This window comes from Trifolium pratense, linkage group LG1 (assembly GCF_020283565.1).
Source record: "Trifolium pratense cultivar HEN17-A07 linkage group LG1, ARS_RC_1.1, whole genome shotgun sequence".
Classification (NCBI taxonomy): Eukaryota; Viridiplantae; Streptophyta; class Magnoliopsida; order Fabales; family Fabaceae; genus Trifolium; species Trifolium pratense.
The window spans coordinates 49684846-49712159 of record NC_060059.1 but is presented as its reverse complement, the minus strand read 5'-3'; the positions used below and the strand labels follow the sequence as shown (position 1 = coordinate 49712159).

The window sequence follows — 27314 nt, the reverse complement described above, 5'->3', positions numbered from 1 at the left end:
GTCCTTAAAAATATATTTCTTCGACTTTATTTTATATATAGGGTGGTACTGGTAGTCTCTTTGTTGCTCCCTTATTTACCGAAAAAAAAAAAAATTTCAAACCAAATAAATAATTGGAATGGAAGAGTACTAACGCGGTAAAATTTGAAAAATTTAATTTAAAATTTTATAAATTTTAATTTTTAATAAATTATTTAATAATTACCACATAATTAAAAACATTATTGTTGAACCAAAATGGATTCTAGAACAATGTCTCTAAGGTGTTTATGATAACAATGTGTGATAGAACTATTGGATACTCTGATGTATGTTCTAGTGTGCAGGACCATAGATTAAAAATTTACTTCTAAAAGTATAGTTATGCACCTAATTGTTCGTGCACATACACTCTTGTTTGTTTTGAATGATGTCAAAAATAAGATTAAAATAGATTGATTTGATTAAGACAATTTTAGAATCACAATTTTCTAAATAGGTTTTCAAAAATGCATTGAACTTAGCTTATTTTTCAAATATCAGCATTATTTAACCAATGCATACATGGTATGAACTAGTGCATGTCTTCCGGATTTCATGCACCGATTCGTGGCTCATTTGAACTGGTTCATAGCTTGGTTTCTAAAAACCCGAGACATTCTTGCACCGGTGCATGAATTAGTTCACGGGGATCTTGAACTATGCATGGCCTGCTTGCATCGATGCATAAGTTGTTCAAGATTTTATATTATTAATAATTTGTCTCTGAACAGGTTCATACTTTTCGAATGCACCGGTTCATGTGCCTGTTACACCACTTACTAATGTTTATACTTACAGTAAAATATTATTAAGATATCAATAGGATTTATAATTTATATTTTTTTTATTATTATTAGTTTAAGTGCATTGATGCCGATTTTACAATTGTTCCTGACAGGATTCGAACTTCACACCTTAAGATTATAATTTACATTTTTTTTAGTCAATTAGCCTAGTGAGTAGTGACTATAATTTCACCTTTAAATTGAGTGGATAGTCTGGGGTTCAAAAATATATCAATTTCCTACAAACTTAGATTTGCACTTGTTATCTTGTTGATATTTCTTATATTTTTACAAATGCCTTTTCAATCAATATATAAAGGCATTAGTCTTTAGTTTCTTTAGGTTTTGTTGCTTTTTCTTTTTCATTTGATAAAAGGGTTGAAAAGATAAGAGTTGAGAGTTTAATAATCTCACCCGCCAACATTTCTCACAATTAAACTATTTATATATTTATTGTAATGAAAATAAAAAAAGATAATAAGATCGTACCAAAACTCAAAACATAACAACACAATTATTGGGACGTCAAGACATTATTTATTAAATTACATTAATTTTTAACAATATTAATAAAGTTTTTATAAAACATTGACAAAGAAAATTCTTATTAATAATAATGGTACTATTGACCAATGTACAACTTGAATTCAACTTCCATGAGATTATAAGTTCAACCTCTCGCCACACTAAGTTGATAACATAGTGCACTATTTGAGATTCTAACAAGGAGTTTTACCATCTGTATAATCACAATTAATACAACATGAACAAGTGTGGCTTTTACCAGCATCTTGACAATTACAATTGTGAGTGGTGGCGCTTGCTCCATATTTAGCATTGAATACTGTAAAGCATGTAGGAGAATTTTGACAATTTCCACTCAATGTCATACTTTGGCGACAAAATTTGAAATCATCTTTTTGCACCACATCTACAACATTGTATACATCAAAACAAAATCATAAAAGTTAGATCATTAAGAATGTTAATATGATTGCATGTAATTTGCTAAAGGTGCAAACAAATTTTTACACAAGAATTAAACTCTTTGAGAATAACTTACACACTTTAAGAAAGTTATCTATGAATAATAAGAACATAAAAAATTCTAATATTAAAATTAATAATGGAAAGTGATATGTTTACCTGAGCCGTAGTTGAGGTTGAAGAGAGCAAATAAAATTCCAACGGCTAAGAGAATGCTTCCTACTTTCATCATGATGATATTCTCAAATGAAACCCTAAAGATGCTGAGACAATGTGCAGAATGAGGAATTACGCTCTCTCACACATACACACAAAAATATATAGACATCGCTAACCACTCATATAGTAACTCTATATTATTTGCCAAATATAAATGTTCAGTGTATATTAGTCAATTAGTTCGGTCCACGTTTAAAAATATTTAGTAAATTTTTTATTATTATATTCTTTTGATAACAGTATATAGTAAGAAATTAAATTTTAAATATTTTAGGCCTTGATTGTAGTCCTTAAAAATATATTTCTTCGACTTTATTTTATATATAGGGTGGTACTGGTAGTCTCTTTGTTGCTCCCTTATTTACCGAAAAAAAAAAAAATTTCAAACCAAATAAATAATTGGAATGGAAGAGTACTAACGCGGTAAAATTTGAAAAATTTAATTTAAAATTTTATAAATTTTAATTTTTAATAAATTATTTAATAATTACCACATAATTAAAAACATTATTGTTGAACCAAAATGGATTCTAGAACAATGTCTCTAAGGTGTTTATGATAACAATGTGTGATAGAACTATTGGATACTCTGATGTATGTTCTAGTGTGCAGGACCATAGATTAAAAATTTACTTCTAAAAGTATAGTTATGCACCTAATTGTTCGTGCACATACACTCTTGTTTGTTTTGAATGATGTCAAAAATAAGATTAAAATAGATTGATTTGATTAAGACAATTTTAGAATCACAATTTTCTAAATAGGTTTTCAAAAATGCATTGAACTTAGCTTATTTTTCAAATATCAGCATTATTTAACCAATGCATACATGGTATGAACTAGTGCATGTCTTCCGGATTTCATGCACCGATTCGTGGCTCATTTGAACTGGTTCATAGCTTGGTTTCTAAAAACCCGAGACATTCTTGCACCGGTGCATGAATTAGTTCACGGGGATCTTGAACTATGCATGGCCTGCTTGCATCGATGCATAAGTTGTTCAAGATTTTATATTATTAATAATTTGTCTCTGAACAGGTTCATACTTTTCGAATGCACCGGTTCATGTGCCTGTTACACCACTTACTAATGTTTATACTTACAGTAAAATATTATTAAGATATCAATAGGATTTATAATTTATATTTTTTTTATTATTATTAGTTTAAGTGCATTGATGCCGATTTTACAATTGTTCCTGACAGGATTCGAACTTCACACCTTAAGATTATAATTTACATTTTTTTTAGTCAATTAGCCTAGTGAGTAGTGACTATAATTTCACCTTTAAATTGAGTGGATAGTCTGGGGTTCAAAAATATATCAATTTCCTACAAACTTAGATTTGCACTTGTTATCTTGTTGATATTTCTTATATTTTTACAAATGCCTTTTCAATCAATATATAAAGGCATTAGTCTTTAGTTTCTTTAGGTTTTGTTGCTTTTTCTTTTTCATTTGATAAAAGGGTTGAAAAGATAAGAGTTGAGAGTTTAATAATCTCACCCGCCAACATTTCTCACAATTAAACTATTTATATATTTATTGTAATGAAAATAAAAAAAGATAATAAGATCGTACCAAAACTCAAAACATAACAACACAATTATTGGGACGTCAAGACATTATTTATTAAATTACATTAATTTTTAACAATATTAATAAAGTTTTTATAAAACATTGACAAAGAAAATTCTTATTAATAATAATGGTACTATTGACCAATGTACAACTTGAATTCAACTTCCATGAGATTATAAGTTCAACCTCTCGCCACACTAAGTTGATAACATAGTGCACTATTTGAGATTCTAACAAGGAGTTTTACCATCTGTATAATCACAATTAATACAACATGAACAAGTGTGGCTTTTACCAGCATCTTGACAATTACAATTGTGAGTGGTGGCGCTTGCTCCATATTTAGCATTGAATACTGTAAAGCATGTAGGAGAATTTTGACAATTTCCACTCAATGTCATACTTTGGCGACAAAATTTGAAATCATCTTTTTGCACCACATCTACAACATTGTATACATCAAAACAAAATCATAAAAGTTAGATCATTAAGAATGTTAATATGATTGCATGTAATTTGCTAAAGGTGCAAACAAATTTTTACACAAGAATTAAACTCTTTGAGAATAACTTACACACTTTAAGAAAGTTATCTATGAATAATAAGAACATAAAAAATTCTAATATTAAAATTAATAATGGAAAGTGATATGTTTACCTGAGCCGTAGTTGAGGTTGAAGAGAGCAAATAAAATTCCAACGGCTAAGAGAATGCTTCCTACTTTCATCATGATGATATTCTCAAATGAAACCCTAAAGATGCTGAGACAATGTGCAGAATGAGGAATTACGCTCTCTCACACATACACACAAAAATATATAGACATCGCTAACCACTCATATAGTAACTCTATATTATTTGCCAAATATAAATGTTCAGTGTATATTAGTCAATTAGTTCGGTCCACGTTTAAAAATATTTAGTAAATTTTTTATTATTATATTCTTTTGATAACAGTATATAGTAAGAAATTAAATTTTAAATTTTTTAGGCCTTGATTGTAGTCCTTAAAAATATATTTCTTCGACTTTATTTTATATATAGGGTGGTACTGGTAGTCTCTTTGTTGCTCCCTTATTTACCGAAAAAAAAAAAATTTCAAACCAAATAAATAATTGGAATGGAAGAGTACTAACGCGGTAAAATTTGAAAAATTTAATTTAAAATTTTATAAATTTTAATTTTTAATAAATTATTTAATAATTACCACATAATTAAAAACATTATTGTTGAACCAAAATGGATTCTAGAACAATGTCTCTAAGGTGTTTATGATAACAATGTGTAATAGAACGATTGGATACTCTGATGTATGTTCTAGTGTGCAGGACCATAGATTAAAAATTTACTTCTAAAAGTATAGTTATGCACCTAATTGTTCGTGCACATACACTCTTGTTTGTTTTGAATGATGTCAAAAATAAGATTAAAATAGATTGATTTGATTAAGACAATTTTAGAATCACAATTTTCTAAATAGGTTTTCAAAAATGCATTGAACTTAGCTTATTTTTCAAATATCAGCATTATTTAACCAATGCATACATGGTATGAACTAGTGCATGTCTTCCGGATTTCATGCACCGATTCGTGGCTCATTTGAACTGGTTCATAGCTTGGTTTCTAAAAACCCGAGACATTCTTGCACCGGTGCATGAATTAGTTCACGGGGATCTTGAACTATGCATGGCCTGCTTACATCGATGCATAAGTTGTTCAAGATTTTATATTATTAATAATTTGTCTCTGAACAGGTTCATACTTTTCGAATGCACCGGTTCATGTGCCTGTTACACCACTTACTAATGTTTATACTTACAGTAAAATATTATTAAGATATCAATAGGATTTATAATTTATATTTTTTTTATTATTATTAATTTAAGTGCATTGATGCCGATTTTACAATTGTTCCTGACAGGATTCGAACTTCACACCTTAAGATTATAATTTACATTGTTTTTAGTCAATTAGCCTAGTGAGTAGTGACTATAATTTCACCTTTAAATTGAGTGGATAGTCTGGGGTTCAAAAATATATCAATTTCCTACAAACTTAGATTTGCACTTGTTATCTTGTTGATATTTCTTATATTTTTACAAATGCCTTTTCAATCAATATATAAAGGCATTAGTCTTTAGTTTCTTTAGGTTTTGTTTCTTTTTCTTTTTCATTTGATAAAAGGGTTGAAAAGATAAGAGTTGAGAGTTTAATAATCTCACCCGCCAAAATTTCTCACAATTAAACTATTTATATATTTATTGAAATGAAAATTAAAAAAGATAATAAGATCGTACCAAAACTCAAAACATAACAACACAATTATTGGGACGTCAAGACATTATTTATTAAATTACATTAATTTTTAACAATATTAATAAAGTTTTTATAAAACATTGACAAAGAAAATTCTTATTAATAATAATGGTACTATTGACCAATGTACAACTTGAATTCAACTTCCATGAGATTATAAGTTCAACCTCTCGCCACACTAAGTTGATAACATAGTGCACTATTTGAGATTCTAACAAGGAGTTTTACCATCTGTATAATCACAATTAATACAACATGAACAAGTGTGGCTTTTACCAGCATCTTGACAATTACAATTGTGAGTGGTGGCGCTTGCTCCATATTTAGCATTGAATACTGTAAAGCATGTAGGAGAATTTTGACAATTTCCACTCAATGTCATACTTTGGCGACAAAATTTGAAATCATCTTTTTGCACCACATCTACAACATTGTATACATCAAAACAAAATCATAAAAGTTAGATCATTAAGAATGTTAATATGATTGCATGTAATTTGCTAAAGGTGCAAACAAATTTTTACACAAGAATTAAACTCTTTGAGAATAACTTACACACTTTAAGAAAGTTATCTATGAATAATAAGAACATAAAAAATTCTAATATTAAAATTAATAATGGAAAGTGATATGTTTACCTGAGCCGTAGTTGAGGTTGAAGAGAGCAAATAAAATTCCAACGGCTAAGAGAATGCTTCCTACTTTCATCATGATGATATTCTCAAATGAAACCCTAAAGATGCTGAGACAATGTGCAGAATGAGGAATTACGCTCTCTCACACATACACACAAAAATATATAGACATCGCTAACCACTCATATAGTAACTCTATATTATTTGCCAAATATAAATGTTCAGTGTATATTAGTCAATTAGTTCGGTCCACGTTTAAAAATATTTAGTAAATTTTTTATTATTATATTCTTTTGATAACAGTATATAGTAAGAAATTAAATTTTAAATATTTTAGGCCTTGATTGTAGTCCTTAAAAATATATTTCTTCGACTTTATTTTATATATAGGGTGGTACTGGTAGTCTCTTTGTTGCTCCCTTATTTACCGAAAAAAAAAAAAATTTCAAACCAAATAAATAATTGGAATGGAAGAGTACTAACGCGGTAAAATTTGAAAAATTTAATTTAAAATTTTATAAATTTTAATTTTTAATAAATTATTTAATAATTACCACATAATTAAAAACATTATTGTTGAACCAAAATGGATTCTAGAACAATGTCTCTAAGGTGTTTATGATAACAATGTGTAATAGAACGATTGGATACTCTGATGTATGTTCTAGTGTGCAGGACCATAGATTAAAAATTTACTTCTAAAAGTATAGTTATGCACCTAATTGTTCGTGCACATACACTCTTGTTTGTTTTGAATGATGTCAAAAATAAGATTAAAATAGATTGATTTGATTAAGACAATTTTAGAATCACAATTTTCTAAATAGGTTTTCAAAAATGCATTGAACTTAGCTTATTTTTCAAATATCAGCATTATTTAACCAATGCATACATGGTATGAACTAGTGCATGTCTTCCGGATTTCATGCACCGATTCGTGGCTCATTTGAACTGGTTCATAGCTTGGTTTCTAAAAACCCGAGACATTCTTGCACCGGTGCATGAATTAGTTCACGGGGATCTTGAACTATGCATGGCCTGCTTGCATCGATGCATAAGTTGTTCAAGATTTTATATTATTAATAATTTGTCTCTGAACAGGTTCATACTTTTCGAATGCACCGGTTCATGTGCCTGTTACACCACTTACTAATGTTTATACTTACAGTAAAATATTATTAAGATATCAATAGGATTTATAATTTATATTTTTTTTATTATTATTAATTTAAGTGCATTGATGCCGATTTTACAATTGTTCCTGACAGGATTCGAACTTCACACCTTAAGATTATAATTTACATTGTTTTTAGTCAATTAGCCTAGTGAGTAGTGACTATAATTTCACCTTTAAATTGAGTGGATAGTCTGGGGTTCAAAAATATATCAATTTCCTACAAACTTAGATTTGCACTTGTTATCTTGTTGATATTTCTTATATTTTTACAAATGCCTTTTCAATCAATATATAAAGCAATTAGTCTTTAGTTTCTTTAGGTTTTGTTTCTTTTTCTTTTTCATTTGATAAAAGGGTTGAAAAGATAAGAGTTGAGAGTTTAATAATCTCACCCGCCAACATTTCTCACAATTAAACTATTTATATATTTATTGAAATGAAAATAAAAAAAGATAATAAGATCGTACCAAAACTCAAAACATAACAACACAATTATTGGGACGTCAAGACATTATTTATTAAATTACATTAATTTTTAACAATATTAATAAAGTTTTTATAAAACATTGACAAAGAAAATTCTTATTAATAATAATGGTACTATTGACCAATGTACAACTTGAATTCAACTTCCATGAGATTATAAGTTCAACCTCTCGCCACACTAAGTTGATAACATAGTGCACTATTTGAGATTCTAACAAGGAGTTTTACCATCTGTATAATCACAATTAATACAACATGAACAAGTGTGGCTTTTACCAGCATCTTGACAATTACAATTGTGAGTGGTGGCGCTTGCTCCATATTTAGCATTGAATACTGTAAAGCATGTAGGAGAATTTTGACAATTTCCACTCAATGTCATACTTTGGCGACAAAATTTGAAATCATCTTTTTGCACCACATCTACAACATTGTATACATCAAAACAAAATCATAAAAGTTAGATCATTAAGAATGTTAATATGATTGCATGTAATTTGCTAAAGGTGCAAACAAATTTTTACACAAGAATTAAACTCTTTGAGAATAACTTACACACTTTAAGAAAGTTATCTATGAATAATAAGAACATAAAAAATTCTAATATTAAAATTAATAATGGAAAGTGATATGTTTACTTGAGCCATAGTTGAGGTTGAAGAGAGCAAATAAAATTCCAACGGCTAAGAGAATGCTTCCTACTTTCATCATGATGATATTCTCAAATGAAACCCTAAAGATGCTGAGACAATGTGCAGAATGAGGAATTACGCTCTCTCACACATACACACAAAAATATATAGACATCGCTAACCACTCATATAGTAACTCTATATTATTTGCCAAATATAAATGTTCAGTGTATATTAGTCAATTAGTTCGGTCCACGTTTAAAAATATTTAGTAAATTTTTTATTATTATATTCTTTTGATAACAGTATATAGTAAGAAATTAAATTTTAAATATTTTAGGCCTTGATTGTAGTCCTTAAAAATATATTTCTTCGACTTTATTTTATATATAGGGTGGTACTGGTAGTCTCTTTGTTGCTCCCTTATTTACCGAAAAAAAAAAATAATTTCAAACCAAATAAATAATTGGAATGGAAGAGTACTAACGCGGTAAAATTTGAAAAATTTAATTTAAAATTTTATAAATTTTAATTTTTAATAAATTATTTAATAATTACCACATAATTAAAAACATTATTGTTGAACCAAAATGGATTCTAGAACAATGTCTCTAAGGTGTTTATGATAACAATGTGTAATAGAACGATTGGATACTCTGATGTATGTTCTAGTGTGCAGGACCATAGATTAAAAATTTACTTCTAAAAGTATAGTTATGCACCTAATTGTTCGTGCACATACACTCTTGTTTGTTTTGAATGATGTCAAAAATAAGATTAAAATAGATTGATTTGATTAAGACAATTTTAGAATCACAATTTTCTAAATAGGTTTTCAAAAATGCATTGAACTTAGCTTATTTTTCAAATATCAGCATTATTTAACCAATGCATACATGGTATGAACTAGTGCATGTCTTCCGGATTTCATGCACCGATTCGTGGCTCATTTGAACTGGTTCATAGCTTGGTTTCTAAAAACCCGAGACATTCTTGCACCGGTGCATGAATTAGTTCACGGGGATCTTGAACTATGCATGGCCTGCTTGCATCGATGCGTAAGTTGTTCAAGATTTTATATTATTAATAATTTGTCTCTGAACAGGTTCATACTTTTCGAATGCACCGGTTCATGTGCCTGTTACACCACTTACTAATGTTTATACTTACAGTAAAATATTATTAAGATATCAATAGGATTTATAATTTATATTTTTTTTATTATTATTAATTTAAGTGCATTGATGCCGATTTTACAATTGTTCCTGACAGGATTCGAACTTCACACCTTAAGATTATAATTTACATTTTTTTTAGTCAATTAGCCTAGTGAGTAGTGACTATAATTTCACCTTTAAATTGAGTGGATAGTCTGGGGTTCAAAAATATATCAATTTCCTACAAACTTAGATTTGCACTTGTTATCTTGTTGATATTTCTTATATTTTTACAAATGCCTTTTCAATCAATATATAAAGGCATTAGTCTTTAGTTTCTTTAGGTTTTGTTGCTTTTTCTTTTTCATTTGATAAAAGGGTTGAAAAGATAAGAGTTGAGTGTTTAATAATCTCACCCGCCAACATTTCTCACAATTAAACTATTTATATATTTATTGAAATGAAAATAAAAAAAGATAATAAGATCGTACCAAAACTCAAAACATAACAACACAATTATTGGGACGTCAAGACATTATTTATTAAATTACATTAATTTTTAACAATATTAATAAAGTTTTTATAAAACATTGACAAAGAAAATTCTTATTAATAATAATGGTACTATTGACCAATGTACAACTTGAATTCAACTTCCATGAGATTATAAGTTCAACTTCTCGCCACACTAAGTTGATAACATAGTGCACTATTTGAGATTCTAACAAGGAGTTTTACCATCTGTATAATCACAATTAATACAACATGAACAAGTGTGGCTTTTACCAGCATCTTGACAATTACAATTGTGAGTGGTGGCGCTTGCTCCATATTTAGCATTGAATACTGTAAAGCATGTAGGAGAATTTTGACAATTTCCACTCAATGTCATACTTTGGCGACAAAATTTGAAATCATCTTTTTGCACCACATCTACTGTAACGCCCCAAAAATTAGAATTCATTTTATTTAATTATTTAGTTGTTGTGGTGTTTGACGATGTTTATGTGGTGTTGATTGACGATGTTTATTTAATTATTTTGTGACGAATAATTAAATAATTGATAGATAAAAATAATGGCGTTGCTAATTAGAAAATAAAATAAAGAGGTGTTGGGAGCATAGAGGAGGGAGTATGTTAGAATAGTAGCATATATAGTTTCATGATTTTGATTCCACTCAAAAGGCTCACGCCTAGTTTCTCTGCTTTAGTGGCCTTCAATGACCAATAATTTCATTGCATTGTTGACAATTAAATGGAAATGGAAATCTAGCTCTCTCATTTGATTTGATAGTATTAATCAAAATTAAGAGAAATAATTCGGAGTTATTATCATTTATATGCTATGAATGGAATTCTAATTCAAAAGACAAATTGTAACCTTCTTTGATCCCTTTCCATTCCCAACTTGTGATACTTCCATTAGCTAATAGTATCACATACTAGCTATTTGATGTCTCTTTCAAAACTAGTCTCCTTTGTCATCTCAAGTGATCATCATGCTTTATTATAAGCTTCATTCTCCTTCAGTTCAATGGGTGTAAGTTCTCTTTGACGAGTGTCTCTATTCTATTTTCTATTGGTTTCATGAAAACCCCAATAATGGTATATTTTCGTTTTTAATAAAGCTGTCACCGTAGAATTTCATTTTCTCCTTCGTTCACCGTCGGATCGCATTCATTTTTGGTCAGCATGTTCACGACACACGATTCTTCATTTTCAACGGTCGGATCGTTAAAACAATGTCTAGAGTGATCGGAATCCTGGTTCTAATACTGACCACGAATTTAGAGTAAAATTGCTTGGAATGAAAGCGCTTGAGGTAAGGGAGCTTTATACTCTTGAAATTCTGAATTCAATAGGAATATTTGATGTACTTATTATGTGTGTGCTTAAGTTGTTGCTCTTATGCTTCCCTTTTCTATGATGTTGATGTTGATGTTGATGTTATTGTTGTTATTGTCGTCGTTGTTGTTTTGATTTGAGAGGAATCTAAATCCGATTCTGATTTCCTTGTATTATGATTTGTGTGTTCCATTTCGTGAATAAGAGGTACTTTGGGGTTCAAGGGTGGTGTTGATTATTTTGTAAAAGAAAAACACTAAAATCGGATGAATTGTGGTTTTGGCCTATTAATAAACAAAACTCAGTTTTCATAATAATTTAAGTGTCCAAATCAGTTTAAGAGAGTTGTTACAATTTTGGGATTGTTCTTGAGTTGTTAAGAGTTGAATTTTCGGAATTGAATGATTCTCAATTTTAAAACGTTTTCGAGTATTCTAATGTGTTTTAAACGTGTCTATAAATCTTTTAAAATTTTGGGATTCATAAGGGTTGAAAACTAATCAAAACCGAGAGCTTTTGCATGATTTTAATGGTGTTGTTGTTGAATTTCAAAGAGAACTTTAGTCTCCTTTTTATATATGATTCGATCGCCGAGTTTAAAAAGTAATACGGCGAAACTTTCTAAAATTTAATGACGATCAAAACGGTATAAAGAACGTCGAGTTTCGTTGAATATTGAGGGAGATACGTCCGGGTCGGGTAACCAAGTCACGTGACCCGTTTGCAGAAAACGGGTGGAGAAAACAATGAACAGTGCCGCGCGTCACGCCCAGTCGCGAGTTTGGCGCGTGCGAGTGCAAGAAGATATTTTTTTAAAAGTTATTTTTATAGAAAAATAGTAAATAATTTTCTTGAAATTTTGGTACCTCTTTGGTAATTTTTGGACACTCGTAGCTATTTTTAATTAATTATTTGGAGTAAAAAGGTGATTAAAAATATTATAATTTCGTGAAAATTTCCCAAAATTTTATGTAGGGTATTTTGAATATTTTGGAACCCTCTGGTGTATTTCACTCTCCCTGGTTTTATATGCTATTAAGATTTGAATTTATTTCTTAATTTTTATTAATTAAATTGACTTAAAATTCGTACGTTTCGTCGGTAAACTAAATCAAGATGATTTGAATTATGAGTACTGTTGAAAAGGAGTAATAGGTTGTTGTTTTGGAGAGGAGTGAATGATTAATTGAGTTATGGAGTTTTAGTTGGTGTTGTAAACGAAGTTGCTAATAATTGTTGTGTATCGGTGTTGTTTTAAGTCGTTGCTCGTTTATAGTAATTGTGTTGTTTGAATTGTTGTTTGGTTGAATAATGATGTTGAGCTACGTGGTTATAACGATGTTGAATTATCTATATTAATAATGTTGAAGTTGTGCCGAAATCATGATGTTGTAATTGTTGTTGTTGTAGTTGCTTATAAACGTTGTTTATTGATGTTGTTATAATGATGATGAAGTTGTCTATCGAAGTTGTTAAATGATGTTTTCTATTGACGTTGCTTATTATAACATGACATGCATTCATTCATGTGTTCAATGACGTTGCTTATTGAAGTTGTATAAATGAGGTTGAAAATGACGTTGCTTAATGAAGTTGAAAATGATGTTGTTTATAATGATGTTGATCCTCCATGATGTAAAACTGAAAATGACGTTGTTATTGGTACCACATGCATGTAGCGAGTCTAGGAGCATTGCATGCATTTTAATTATATTGATCATTTAAATGATGTTGTTTATTTCTATTTATTTAATTGTTAATTGATGATTGTGGTTGACTGATGAATGTGCGCGGCCATCCGCTTAGGTGGTCTTGTTGTTGTTTATGATGTTGCTAATTATTACGTTGTTTTAATTCAGTTACTTTCTTGATGTATTGTCGCTCACCTTTACATTCCCCCTTCTGGCTTGGCCCTACGGTGTGCAACCGTAGATTTTCAGGTAGGAGATGAATCATAGATGATGTGTTCGGATCGCTGTTGCTTTGCTATTTATTTGGAGTCGCTCTGTTAGGATGTTGTTGGGAGAAACTTTTATTTAATTATGTTGTTAAATTTTTATAACAATTGAACTATGTCACTTGATTCAGTATTTTCAATTCGGACTTTGAAACTTATATTATTTTTGTATTTTCCGCTGCATGATTTTTAATCATTTGAGGAATTAGTTAATTGGAGTAAGTGTGACATCCTTATTAAATAAATGAAATTAACTTTTTTTGAAAATAAAAATAAAGGGGTAAATTAAGGGTGTTACAAAGTGGTATCAGAGCAGGTCGGTCTAGTCAGACCAAGATGACGATCTTTTGTTTTGCAGGTGACATGTGTGTAAACACTGTCGATGTTTCTTACCCTTGCGAGCGAAGGAAAGAGTTGGCGGTTAGTACAAGCAGTCCGACGTCTCAACAGAGTGCTACAGATGAGCTTAAAATAAGTGGGGGAGACAACCAATTGTTTTGGACAAGACAGTGTTGTTTCCCAAATCTGGAGAGAACGGGAGTTTGAGGATGGTAACTGCTAGATGAGTGGTAGAATTAGACGCTAAAATGCTTATAACGTCTGTAACAATGGAAGTGGAGAGAGAAGCATGAATCGTCGACATATCAATGGTGCATGATTTCTCATATGATATTAGCGACGTACCGTCAGGAAGAGAAGTAGAGTTCACCAATGGCCTAGTACCTGGCATTAGACCACTTTCAGTGGCGTCCTACATAATGTCTACGACAGGGTTGAGATAATTGAAGAAGCAATTAGAAGAGTCGTTGGAGAAGAAGTTCGTTTGACCAAGCATATCGTTGTGGGGAGCGCCAACACTGTTAGTGAAGGAGCATGATGGGAGTAAGAGACTTTGTGTTGACTATCATCAGTTGAACAAGGTTGTCATCGAAAAAAAAAATATTCCCTTTCGTGAATTGATGATTTGATGGACCAATTAGTTGGAGCATGTGAAAATGACTTGAGATCGGGATATCCTCATATCAGAGAAGGCAACAGAAGCGTGGTGGAATAACAGTAGACCCGTCTAAAGTGAGTGCAGTGTTGTAGTGGGAAGCCCTAAGTCATCAGTAGGAGAGAAAAGAAACTTGTTGGGATTGATTGGTTACTATCGGAGATTCGTCGGAGGTTTTTCGAGGATAGCTTTACCGCTGACTCATTTTTCTCGAATATGACGAGCCTTCATTTGGAACAGGACTTGTGAGGAAAGTTTCCAAGAGTGGAAGCAAAGTTTGACATCAACGCCAATGTTGATTTTAATTGACGCGAATGAATCGTTGAAGTGTATTGTGATACATCAAAGATGATCTTGGGTGGAGTTATGATGCAGAAGGGATAAGTAGTTGTGCATCCTCGAGGAAGTTGAAAATCAACAAGAGGAACTACCCGACTGACGAATTAGAGTTGGCAGCCGCTACGGTTGTGTTGAAAGTTCGGAGACGTTATCTGTATGGCTCAAGTTTGAAGTCTTCAGCGACCACAAAATTTTGGAGTACTCATTTGATTAGAAGGAGTTGAATATGAAGCAGATGAGGTGGTTGAAATTTCTAAAGGGTTATGATTTTGAGTTGAACTACCACCCTGGTGAAGCAAATGTAGTGGCAGATGCGTTGATCAGGAAGACGTTGCATATGTTAGCACTCGTGGCAAGAGAGATAAGACTAATCGAGGGATTTAGAGACCATAGTCTAGTATGTGTACGGAAGCCAAGAAATGTGAAACTAGGAATGTGGGAGTTAACCAGTGCTATGTTGGAAGAAACCAGAGAAGGTCAGAAGTGAGACTTGAGGTTAGTCGACCTGTTTAGAATTAATTAACTTGGGTAAAAGAAGTGAGTTACGAAGTTGCTGAGAATGGGGTCATGAGATTCAAGAACAGAGTTGAATAATAGAAGCCAATAAGATTGTTGAAGCCGCTGAATATTCCAGAGAGGAAGTTGGGATAGTTGCTTGCCATTGATAGAGTTTACTTACAATGACAGCTACCATTCTAGCATCGGAATGGAACCGTTTGAAGCCTTGTATGTGAGAAGGTGTAGGACACCTTTGTGTTGGAACGAATCCAGTGAGCGAGTAGTGTTGGGGCCTGAAATGATTAGGCAGACTACTGAAAAGGTGAAAAGGATTCAGTAGAAAATGAAGGCATCCCAGGATCGACAAAAGAGTTATTACGATCAAAAGAAGAGGGCAATAGAGTTCCGAGAGGGACATCATGTGTTTATGAGAATGACTGTGATGACATGTGTTGGACAAACTTTGAAGTCCAAAAAGCTCGTTCCGCGGTTTATTGGGCCGTACTATATATTTAAGAGGATAGGGGCGTGGCCTATCAGATTGCATTGCCACCACCATCAAATCTTCATGGTGTTTTTCAAGTGTTGCAGCTATGGGAATGTATTTTCGATTTGTCGTACGTGATTTAATCCGATGATGTGCAAGTGAGAAGGTATCTGACCGTGGAATTCGTGTAGTTGCAAATCGAAGATAGAGAGGTGAAGTACCTAAGGAACAAAGAAATCATTACAGTGAAGGTAGTCTAGAGAGGACCTACCAGTATGTATGCTATACGGGAGTTGGAGAGAGTCAGATGAAGAAATTTTATCCAGCGTTGTTTCCTTAAGTAAATTTTCGAGGATGAAAATTCTATAAGTGGGGGAGAGTTGTAACGCCCCAAAAATTAGAATTCATTTTATTTTATTATTTAGTTGTTGTGGTGTTTGACGATGTTTATGTGGTGTTGATTGACGATGTTTATTTAATTATTTTGTGACGAATAATTAAATAATTGATAGATAAAAATAATGGCGTTGCTAATTAGAAAATAAAATAAAGAGGTGTTGGGAGCATAGAGGAGGGAGTATGTTAGAATAGTAGCATATATAGTTTCATGATTTTGATTCCACTCAAAAGGCTCACGCCTAGTTTCTCTGCTTTAGTGGCCTTCAATGACCAATAATTTCATTGCATTGTTGACAATTAAATGGAAATGGAAATCTAGCTCTCTCATTTGATTTGATAGAATTAATCAAAATTAAGAGAAATAATTCGGAGTTATTATCATTTATATGCTATGAATGGAATTCTAATTCAAAAGACAAATTGTAACCTTCTTTGATCCCTTTCCATTCCCAACTTGTGATACTTCCATTAGCTAATAGTATCACATACTAGCTATTTGATGTCTCTTTCAAAACTAGTCTCCTTTGTCATCTCAAGTGATCATCATGCTTTATTATAAGCTTCATTCTCCTTCAGTTCAATGGGTGTAAGTTCTCTTTGACGAGTGTCTCTATTCTATTTTCTATTGGTTTCATGAAAACCCCAATAATGGTATATTTTCGTTTTTGATAAAGCTGTCACCGTAGAATTTCATTTTCTCCTTCGTTCACCGTCGGATCGCATTCATTTTTGGTCAGCATGTTCACGACACACGGTTCTTCATTTTCAAAGGTCGGATCGTCAAAACAATGTCTAGAGTGATCGGAATCCTGGTTCTAATACTTACCACGAATTTAGAGTAAAATTGCTTGGAATGAAAGCGCTTGAGGTAAGGGAGCTTTATACTCTTGAAATTCTGAATTCAATAGGAATATTTGATGTACTTATTATGTGTGTGCTTAAGTTGTTGCTCTTATGCTTCCCTTTTCTATGATGTTGATGTTGATGTTGATGTTGTTGTTGTTATTGTCGTCGTTGTTGTTTTGATTTGAGAGGAATCTAAATCCGATTATGATTTCCTTGTATTATGATTTGTGTGTTCCATTTCGTGAATAAGAGGTACTTTGGGGTTCAAGGGTGGTGTTGATTATTTTGTAAAAGAAAAACACTAAAATCGGATGAATTGTGGTTTTGGCCTATTAATAAACAAAACTCAGTTTTCATAATAATTTAAGTGTCCAAATCAGTTTAAGAGAGTTGTTACAATTTTGGGATTGTTCTTGAGTTGTTAAGAGTTGAATTTTCGGAATTGAATGATTCTCAATTTTAAAACGTTTTCGAGTATTCTAATGTGTTTTAAACGTGTCTATAAATCTTTTAAAATTTTGGGATTCATAAGGGTTGAAAACTAATCAAAACCGAGAGCTTTTGCATGATTTTAATGGTGTTGTTGTTGAATTTCAAAGAGAACTTTAGTCTCCTTTTTATATATGATTCGATCGCCGAGTTTAAAAAGTAATACGGCGAAACTTTCTAAAATTTAATGACGATCAAAACGGTATAAAGAACGTCGAGTTTCGTTGAATATTGAGGGAGATACGTCCGGGTCCGGTAACCAGGTCGCGTGACCCGTTTGCAGAAAACGGGTGGAGAAAACAATGAACAGTGCCGCGCGTCACGCCCAGTCGCGAGTTTGGCGCGTGAGGGCGCGTGCGAGTGCAAGAAGATATTTTTTTAAAAGTTATTTTTATAGAAAAATAGTAAATAATTTTCTTGAAATTTTGGTACCTCTTTGGTAATTTTTGGACACTCGTAGCTATTTTTAATTAATTATTTGTAGTAAAAAGGTGATTAAAAATATTATAATTTCGTGAAAATTTCCCAAAATTTTATGTAGGGTATTTTGAATATTTTGGAACCCTCTGGTGTATTTCACTCTCCCTGGTTTTATATGCTATTAAGATTTGAATTTATTTCTTAATTTTTATTAATTAAATTGACTTAAAATTCGTACGTTTCGTCGGTAAACTAAATCAAGATGATTTGAATTATGAGTACTGTTGAAAAGGAGTAATAGGTTGTTGTTTTGGAGAGGAGTGAATGATTAATTGAGTTATGGAGTTTTAGTTGGTGTTGTAAACGAAGTTGCTAATAATTGTTGTGTATCGGTGTTGTTTTAAGTCGTTGCTCGTTTATAGTAATTGTGTTGTTTGAATTGTTGTTTGGTTGAATAATGATGTTGAGCTACGTGGTTATAACGATGTTGAATTATCTATATTAATAATGTTGAAGTTGTGCCGAAATCATGATGTTGTAATTGTTGTTGTTGTAGTTGCTTATAAACGTTGTTTATTGATGTTGTTATAATGATGATGAAGTTGTCTATCGAAGTTGTTAAATGATGTTTTCTATTGACGTTGCTTATTATAACATGACATGCATTCATTCATGTGTTCAATGACGTTGCTTATTGAAGTTGTATAAATGAGGTTGAAAATGACGTTGCTTAATGAAGTTGAAAATGATGTTGTTTATAATGATGTTGATCCTCCATGATGTAAAACTGAAAATGACGTTGTTATTGGTACCACATGCATGTAGCGAGTCTAGGCGCATTGCATGCATTTTAATTATATTGATCATTTAAATGATGTTGTTTATTTCTATTTATTTAATTGTTAATTGATGATTGTGGTTGACTGATGAATGTGCGCGGCCATCCGCTTAGGTGGTCTTGTTGTTGTTTATGATGTTGCTAATTATTACGTTGTTTTAATTCAGTTACTTTCTTGATGTATTGTCGCTCACCTTTACATTCCCCCTTCTGGCTTGGCCCTACGGTGTGCAACCGTAGATTTTTAGGTAGGAGATGAATCATAGATGATGTGTTCGGATCGCTGTTGCTTTGCTATTTATTTGGAGTCGCTCTGTTAGGATGTTGTTGGGAGAAACTTTTATTTAATTATGTTGTTAAATTTTTATAACAATTGAACTATGTCACTTGATTCAGTATTTTCAATTCGGACTTTGAAACTTATATTATTTTTGTATTTTCCGCTGCATGATTTTTAATCATTTGAGGAATTAGTTAATTGGAGTAAGTGTGACATCCTTATTAAATAAATGAAATTAACTTTTTTTGAAAATAAAAATAAAGGGGTAAATTAAGGGTGTTACATCTACAACATTGTATACATCAAAACAAAATCATAAAAGTTAGATCATTAAGAATGTTAATATGATTGCATGTAATTTGCTAAAGGTGCAAACAAATTTTTACATAAGAATTAAACTCTTTGAGAATAACTTACACACTTTAAGAAAGTTATCTATGAATAATAAGAACATAAAAAATTCTAATATTAAAATTAATAATGGAAAGTGATATGTTTACCTGAGCCGTAGTTGAGGTTGAAGAGAGCAAATAAAATTCCAACGGCTAAGAGAATGCTTCCTACTTTCATCATGATGATATTCTCAAATGAAACCCTAAAGATGCTGAGACAATGTGCAGAATGAGGAATTACGCTCTCTCACACATACACACAAAAATATATAGACATCGCTAACCACTCATATAGTAACTCTATATTATTTGCCAAATATAAATGTTCAGTGTATATTAGTCAATTAGTTCGGTCCACGTTTAAAAATATTTAGTAAATTTTTTATTATTATATTCTTTTGATAACAGTATATAGTAAGAAATTAAATTTTAAATATTTTAGGCCTTGATTGTAGTCCTTAAAAATATATTTCTTCGACTTTATTTTATATATAGGGTGGTACTGGTAGTCTCTTTGTTGCTCCCTTATTTACCGAAAAAAAAAAATTTCAAACCAAATAAATAATTGGAACGGAAGAGTACTAACGCGGTAAAATTTGAAAAATTTAATTTAAAATTTTATAAATTTTAATTTTTAATAAATTATTTAATAATTACCACATAATTAAAAACATTATTGTTGAACCAAAATGGATTCTAGAACAATGTCTCTAAGGTGTTTATGATAACAATGTGTAATAGAACGATTGGATACTCTGATGTATGTTCTAGTGTGCAGGACCATAGATTAAAAATTTACTTCTAAAAGTATAGTTATGCACCTAATTGTTCGTGCACATACACTCTTGTTTGTTTTGAATGATGTCAAAAATAAGATTAAAATAGATTGATTTGATTAAGACAATTTTAGAATCACAATTTTCTAAATAGGTTTTCAAAAATGCATTGAACTTAGCTTATTTTTCAAATATCAGCATTATTTAACCAATGCATACATGGTATGAACCAGTGCATGTCTTCCGGATTTCATGCACCGATTCGTGGCTCATTTGAACTGGTTCATAGCTTGGTTTCTAAAAACCCGAGACATTCTTGCACCGGTGCATGAATTAGTTCACGGGGATCTTGAACTATGCATGGCATGCTTGCATCGATGCATAAGTTGTTCAAGATTTTATATTATTAATAATTTGTCTCTGAACAGGTTCATACTTTTCGAATGCACCGGTTCATGTGCCTGTTACACCACTTACTAATGTTTATACTTACAGTAAAATATTATTAAGATATCAATAGGATTTATAATTTATATTTTTTTTATTATTATTAATTTAAGTGCATTGATGCCGATTTTACAATTGTTCCTGACAGGATTCGAACTTCACACCTTAAGATTATAATTTACATTTTTTTTAGTCAATTAGCCTAGTGAGTAGTGACTATAATTTCACCTTTAAATTGAGTGGATAGTCTGGGGTTCAAAAATATATCAATTTCCTACAAACTTAGATTTGCACTTGTTATCTTGTTGATATTTCTTATATTTTTACAAATGCCTTTTCAATCAATATATAAAGGCATTAGTCTTTAGTTTCTTTAGGTTTTGTTGCTTTTTCTTTTTCATTTGATAAAAGGGTTGAAAAGATAAGAGTTGAGAGTTTAATAATCTCACCCGCCAACATTTCTCACAATTAAACTATTTATATATTTATTGAAATGAAAATAAAAAAAGATAATAAGATCGTACCAAAACTCAAAACATAACAACACAATTATTGGGACGTCAAGACATTATTTATTAAATTACATTAATTTTTAACAATATTAATAAAGTTTTTATAAAACATTGACAAAGAAAATTCTTATTAATAATAATGGTACTATTGACCAGTGTACAACTTGAATTCAACTTCCATGAGATTATAAGTTCAACCTCTCGCCACACTAAGTTGATAACATAGTGCACTATTTGAGATTCTAACAACACTAGTAGAAAAAAGCTTTTTTACATCTGGCGAAAATCACTTTTTACATCTGAAAAATGTCAGATGTAGGCGCACGAGACTTAGTAAGTATATACGTTTTACATCTGGCGTAGTCAGATGTAAAAAAACACTTTTTACCTCTGACCAAGGCGAAAATCAAATATTATTTTTTTAAAATTAAATTGGACCTTTTACATCTGACCAAGTCCACCAGGTGTGAAATCTTAACTTTATTTAATTTTTTTTTTCAAAAACCTGCTTTTTTTTATATATATTTTAAATCCTTTTTTTTATTATTAAAAAAATATAACCCACAATGCCAACAATATAACATAACTTGCATCAAGAACATAATACTAAAATTCAACATTCAACATCCATAGCCAAATTCAACATTCAACATATATATATAGTAATAATGTCATTAAAGTACAACCATTGAAATCCAAAATACAAAACATCATAATAATTAATACTAATTCAACCAAAATACAAATCAAAACATCATCATAATTAATACTAATCCATTGTAACTTCACACAAACCTAGCTAGCTAGCTCCTAATATTTCTCATCGGCATCATCATAATCTACCTCAGGATTATATAGGTCAAGAAAACAAGTTGCCCAGCGGTCTCGCAAATCATACAGCTCCTTAGAACATAGCAAGCAAGTAATAACATCTGAAAACAGGCACACTCGAAGAACAATCCATGGGAAAGCAGAAATCGAAATTACCTGCATCAATCTATATCCTAGAGTATCCAAAGTCTATAACCTAGAGTATCCAAAGTCTTCTGCATCAATGTCCTAAAACAAGCTAGCATATAAAACAAAGCATTATAAAAGAAAATAAAAGTGATTCAATATAACCATTAACGGTGTAGGTGTTGTATCGCCGACACATATCGGTACTCCTTCAATCTGAAGTTTAAATACTACGCAGAGCATAAACAATTCTAAAAAACATACTAACCGAATTCAAATTAAACACTTACCCTTACCAACATAGCTTTCTCTTGCTATGAAAAATCCCATAAACTGTGGGAGCCTTTGTAAGCCAATTCATCATGAAATTGTACGCATCCTCAACTGATACAACTAACCACACTGCAAAATTTTAGTTTCATAAGTTGACTATAAAATAAAACTAGTGTAGCTCCTATTACACCACTAATTGTAACCAGTTTGGCCAAACAGAGTTAGTTAACTATAAAGACGATAGATAATATATATCCAACCATCAAATATTTCAATTTTTCTAGAGTAACCAACCAAATCAAAATGCAGCAACATGGGAAGCATAACAACTAGTACTAAACATTAGTCTTGAGCCATTTATATATTAATTATCTAAAACAATAATATTGAAGTTTCAGCTTTTGCAGTAAAACTAGATAAATATATTTGAGGATGTTTTTGTAATTTTTATTCATTCAGAGACTATAAAAATTATATCAAATAAAAGCGTTCATTCGGGGTTTAGAAATTCATTCAGCGTTCACTTTATGAAAACATGATCATCATAATCATTCATTCAGGGTTTAGAAATTCAAATTAACATTGTAACATTGAAACATTATAATAAAGAAAAATAATGAATTGAGGGTAAAATGAAAATTGAAAACTTACTTGTTTCTTCAGCTTTTCTTGAAGCCATAGTAAAATCATGAACACCACTTCTTGAATAATTCTCCATGATGATCAACAATCAAAATCAACAACAATAGTCAATAGAAGAAAAACAAGAAATCTAAAAGGCCAATCTTTGTTCTTCAAAATTGATCACAGAGTGAAAAACAATGAAACCCAAAATTGCATTTTTCTTCGAAGCTAAAGAATGAAAAGAGAAAATAGCCTACTGCATAACTAATATAAGATTGATAATTAATATAAGATTACTCTAGCAAACTGCATAACTACAACTACATGCAAACATGGATAATATTATGCCTTGACACAGATGGAACGAACATCATCTTCACTTACTATAATACTATATGATAAAACAAAACAATAATTCAAACTAAAATTGATCAAAACAACTTATGCATTGAAGAAACAAGCTAAGTATGCAAAGTACTCACAGGCCTGATGGCCAAAAAGTCCTTTTGCATTTGAGACTTTTGGTAAATAGTTTTCTGATAATCTGAACTTTGACCAATCATCTCCAACTCACTTTCATTCCAAAATATCTATAAAAAAAAAAATCACAAATCACATGAAAAAATTTATGAGTAACCATATATTAAATATTTGAAAACATAAAATTGACATTTGAACAAGTAAATTGGTACATTATAAACATGAACCAGAAAAAAACCACAGTTTCTACACTTCCACAAGAATACATTAGCAGCTGGAAATCACAAATAGACACACTATATAGGTGATGTAGTTCTGCATATACTACTTTTTCATGATAAGGATTACTAGTCCAAATGCTTTTTAAGAAACAAATAACATAAATTCCTAAGAAAGCTTTAACAATACATTAATTCTTAAGAACTTTTATTCACACATAAAATTGATTTATATAATGATGGCCAGTGAAGCATTCAATATCTTAATTAAGTATTTGGTTATTGGATAGTGACACATCACATAAAAGTATAGTAATTGAAATTTTCTTCTTCGTTGTCTTATCCTTTCATTATACTCTCGAGACTAGTAGCATACAAAGTGAGTTTAGAACTAAATAAGAAACAAAGTAAGAAGCAAAAGATAGGACATACAAAAACAATATGATTCTTGTGAGTCTCCTAAAACAAACATGTATGCTAGAGGAATTCCAAAACGAAGACACCTAAAATCAACTAAGAAACAGTTCCTCATAAAAACATGATTAAGCTCATGTAATGGAAATACAAAACTCCTCTATAAAGAACTATACATCATGTTATTAGAAAGGACAATTTTAACAATCTTACACTTCTAAAAGAAACTCTTCTATAACTCCCTCACACTTTAGCATGTCACATTCAAACACTCCAAACTGAAGCTTTCGTTGTGGTTCCAAGGCTTCACCAACATCACTTCCAAACTAAATAGCAGAGGATAGACTTTCCACACCATAGATAGTAACCATGAAAAATGCAAAACAAACAGGACATTAAAACAAAGTAAATCACAGTGAGGAGGCACAACAACAGAAAAATCAAAACAAAAAAAATAAATAATAACTTTAGAACAACCAAAGTGCATTAGAACAAATGGTTACCTTTGACGAACGAAGAATCGGCGAATCGGCATCGACGAAATCGGTTGAAGTGGAAGAATGAACCTTCGATGGTGGTACCAATTCTTCAAGAGATTTTGCGCGAACTGATGTCTGGAATTTGGGGATGAATTGACACTGGGTTAAGGATTTGGGGACGAATCCATACTAGGGTTTGAGATTTAGGGAGAATCGCCAATTGATATCGGGATCGTCACGGTTGAAGGATGAGTTGACGGTTTGCGATGTTGCGTTTCCCTTACGAGTGAGAGAAGGTTTGATTTAGAGCTAGGGTTGGAGATTACGAGTGAGAGAGAGGACGGATGAGAGTGAGAGAGAGAGGACGGCTGAGAGTGAGAGAGGGAGACGGCGGTGCTTGGAGGAGACGGCGGAGAGTCGATTTGGGGTTGCAGCTGGGTTCGATCGATTTGGAGAAGATGGTGTTTGGTGATATCGCGTAAGATGTGTTTGGTGAGAAGATAAGATTTGCCTTTCTTTTACTTAATTGGTTCTATTTTTTTTTTTTTTATTCATACTGACTTTTTACATCTGTGGCTATATATGGCCAGATATATTTATATTTTAGATAATTTTCGCCATAATTACAGGATTGCCACCGCGTTCAGTTATGCTTCTGGTACATTGAAACCAGATGTAAAACGTTTTGTATATATATTTTTTACATCTGTGGATATTGAAATCAGATGGAAAGACTACTCCATATAGCGTTTCACATCTGACATATGTTCCTCAGATGTAAAATGCTTATGTAATATGTCATTTTTCTACTAGTGCAAGGAGTTTTACCATCTGTATAATCACAATTAATACAGCATGAACAAGTGTGGCTTTTACCAGCATCTTGACAATTACAATTGTGAGTGGTGGCGCTTGCTCCATATTTAGCATTGAATACTGTAAAGCATGTAGGAGAATTTTGACAATTTCCACTCAATGTCATACTTTGGCGACAAAATTTGAAATCATCTTTTTGCACCACATCTACAACATTGTATACATCAAAACAAAATCATAAAAGTTAGATCATTAAGAATGTTAATATGATTGCATGTAATTTGCTAAAGGTACAAACAAATTTTTACATAAGAATTAAACTCTTTGAGAATAACTTACACACTTTAAGAAAGTTATCTATGAATAATAAGAACATAAAAAATTCTAATATTAAAATTAATAATGGAAAGTGATATGTTTACCTGAGCCGTAGTTGAGGTTGAAGAGAGTAAATAAAATTCCAACGGCTAAGAGAATGCTTCCTACTTTCATCATGATGATATTCTCAAATGAAACCCTAAAGATGCTGAGACAATGTGCAGCATGAGGAATTACTCTCTCTCACACATACACACAAAAATATATAGACATCGCTAACCACTCATATAGTAACTCTATATTATTTGCCAAATATAAATGTTCAGTGTATATTAGTCAATTAGTTCGGTCCACGTTTAAAAATATTTAGTAAATTTTTTATTATTATATTCTTTTGATAACATTAAATAGTAAGAAATTAAATTTTAAATATTTTAGGCCTTGATTGTAGTCCTTAAAAATATATTTCTTCGACTTTATTTTATATATAGGGTGGTACTGGTAGTCTCTTTGTTGCTCCCTTATTTACCGAAAAAAAAAAAATTTCAAACCAAATAAATAATTGGAACGGAAGAGTACTAACGCGGTAAAATTTGAAAAATTTAATTTAAAATTTTATAAATTTTAATTTTTAATAAATTATTTAATAATTACCACATAATTAAAAACATTATTGTTGAACCAAAATGGATTCTAGAACAATGTCTCTAAGGTGTTTATGATAACAATGTGTAATAGAACGATTGGATACTCTGATGTATGTTCTAGTGTGCAGGACCATAGATTAAAAATTTACTTCTAAAAGTATAGTTATGCACCTAATTGTTCGTGCACATACACTCTTGTTTGTTTTGAATGATGTCAAAAATAAGATTAAAATAGATTGATTTGATTAAGACAATTTTAGAATCACAATTTTCTAAATAGGTTTTCAAAAATGCATTGAACTTAGCTTATTTTTCAAATATCAGCATTATTTAACCAATGCATACATGGTATGAACCAGTGCATGTCTTCCGGATTTCATGCACCGACTCGTGGCTCATTTGAATTGGTTCATAGCTTGGTTTCTAAAAACCCGAGACATTCTTGCACCGGTGCATGAATTAGTTCACGGGGATCTTGAACTATGCATGGCCTGCTTGCATCGATGCATAAGTTGTTCAAGATTTTATATTATTAATAATTTGTCTCTGAACAGGTTCATACTTTTCGAATG

General features: G+C 31.1%; 3 protein-coding genes and 1 long non-coding RNA gene across 5 annotated transcripts; all 4 read right to left on the bottom strand.

Moving 5' to 3' along the window:
• Window positions 1-1446: 1446 nt before the first annotated feature.
• Window positions 1447-2103, bottom strand: LOC123902982 (putative defensin-like protein 234). Its single transcript, XM_045952829.1, has 2 exons — window positions 1953-2103; window positions 1447-1737 (listed from the first exon to the last, which is right to left on the bottom strand). Exons 1-2 carry the CDS (start codon window positions 2023-2025, stop codon window positions 1526-1528), a joined length of 285 nt encoding a protein of 94 aa, XP_045808785.1. The 5' UTR covers window positions 2026-2103; the 3' UTR covers window positions 1447-1525.
• A 1641-nt stretch (window positions 2104-3744) lies between these two features.
• LOC123902988 (putative defensin-like protein 234) lies at window positions 3745-4401 on the bottom strand. Its single transcript, XM_045952836.1, has 2 exons — window positions 4251-4401; window positions 3745-4035 (listed from the first exon to the last, which is right to left on the bottom strand). The coding sequence occupies exons 1-2, from the start codon at window positions 4321-4323 to the stop codon at window positions 3824-3826; spliced, it is 285 nt and encodes a 94-aa protein (XP_045808792.1). The 5' UTR covers window positions 4324-4401; the 3' UTR covers window positions 3745-3823.
• Window positions 4402-6041: 1640 nt separating this feature from the next.
• LOC123902992 (putative defensin-like protein 234) lies at window positions 6042-6698 on the bottom strand. The gene is made up of 2 exons (XM_045952841.1): window positions 6548-6698; window positions 6042-6332 (listed from the first exon to the last, which is right to left on the bottom strand). The coding sequence occupies exons 1-2, from the start codon at window positions 6618-6620 to the stop codon at window positions 6121-6123; spliced, it is 285 nt and encodes a 94-aa protein (XP_045808797.1). The 5' UTR covers window positions 6621-6698; the 3' UTR covers window positions 6042-6120.
• A 15563-nt stretch (window positions 6699-22261) lies between these two features.
• LOC123885327 lies at window positions 22262-25460 on the bottom strand. 2 transcript variants are annotated; one of them, XR_006801134.1, is made up of 6 exons: window positions 24986-25460; window positions 24696-24827; window positions 23853-23960; window positions 23398-23458; window positions 22764-22875; window positions 22262-22575 (listed from the first exon to the last, which is right to left on the bottom strand). It is a non-coding gene; the product is annotated as an uncharacterized LOC123885327 (long non-coding RNA). The 2 variants fall into 2 exon arrangements; XR_006801132.1 differs by having other exon boundaries at window positions 22262-22875.
• Between the last annotated feature and the right edge of the window lie 1854 nt (window positions 25461-27314).

Coding starts and splice junctions, on each gene's coding strand:
- LOC123902982 (XM_045952829.1), bottom strand. CDS start 2,025: ATGATGAAAGTAGGAAGCATTCTCTTAGCCGTTGGAATTTTATTTGCT. Junction 1,738..1,952: donor CAACCTCAACTACGGCTCAG/GTAAACATATCA, acceptor ACAATGTTGTAG/ATGTGGTGCAAAAAGATGAT.
- LOC123902988 (XM_045952836.1), bottom strand. CDS start 4,323: ATGATGAAAGTAGGAAGCATTCTCTTAGCCGTTGGAATTTTATTTGCT. Junction 4,036..4,250: donor CAACCTCAACTACGGCTCAG/GTAAACATATCA, acceptor ACAATGTTGTAG/ATGTGGTGCAAAAAGATGAT.
- LOC123902992 (XM_045952841.1), bottom strand. CDS start 6,620: ATGATGAAAGTAGGAAGCATTCTCTTAGCCGTTGGAATTTTATTTGCT. Junction 6,333..6,547: donor CAACCTCAACTACGGCTCAG/GTAAACATATCA, acceptor ACAATGTTGTAG/ATGTGGTGCAAAAAGATGAT.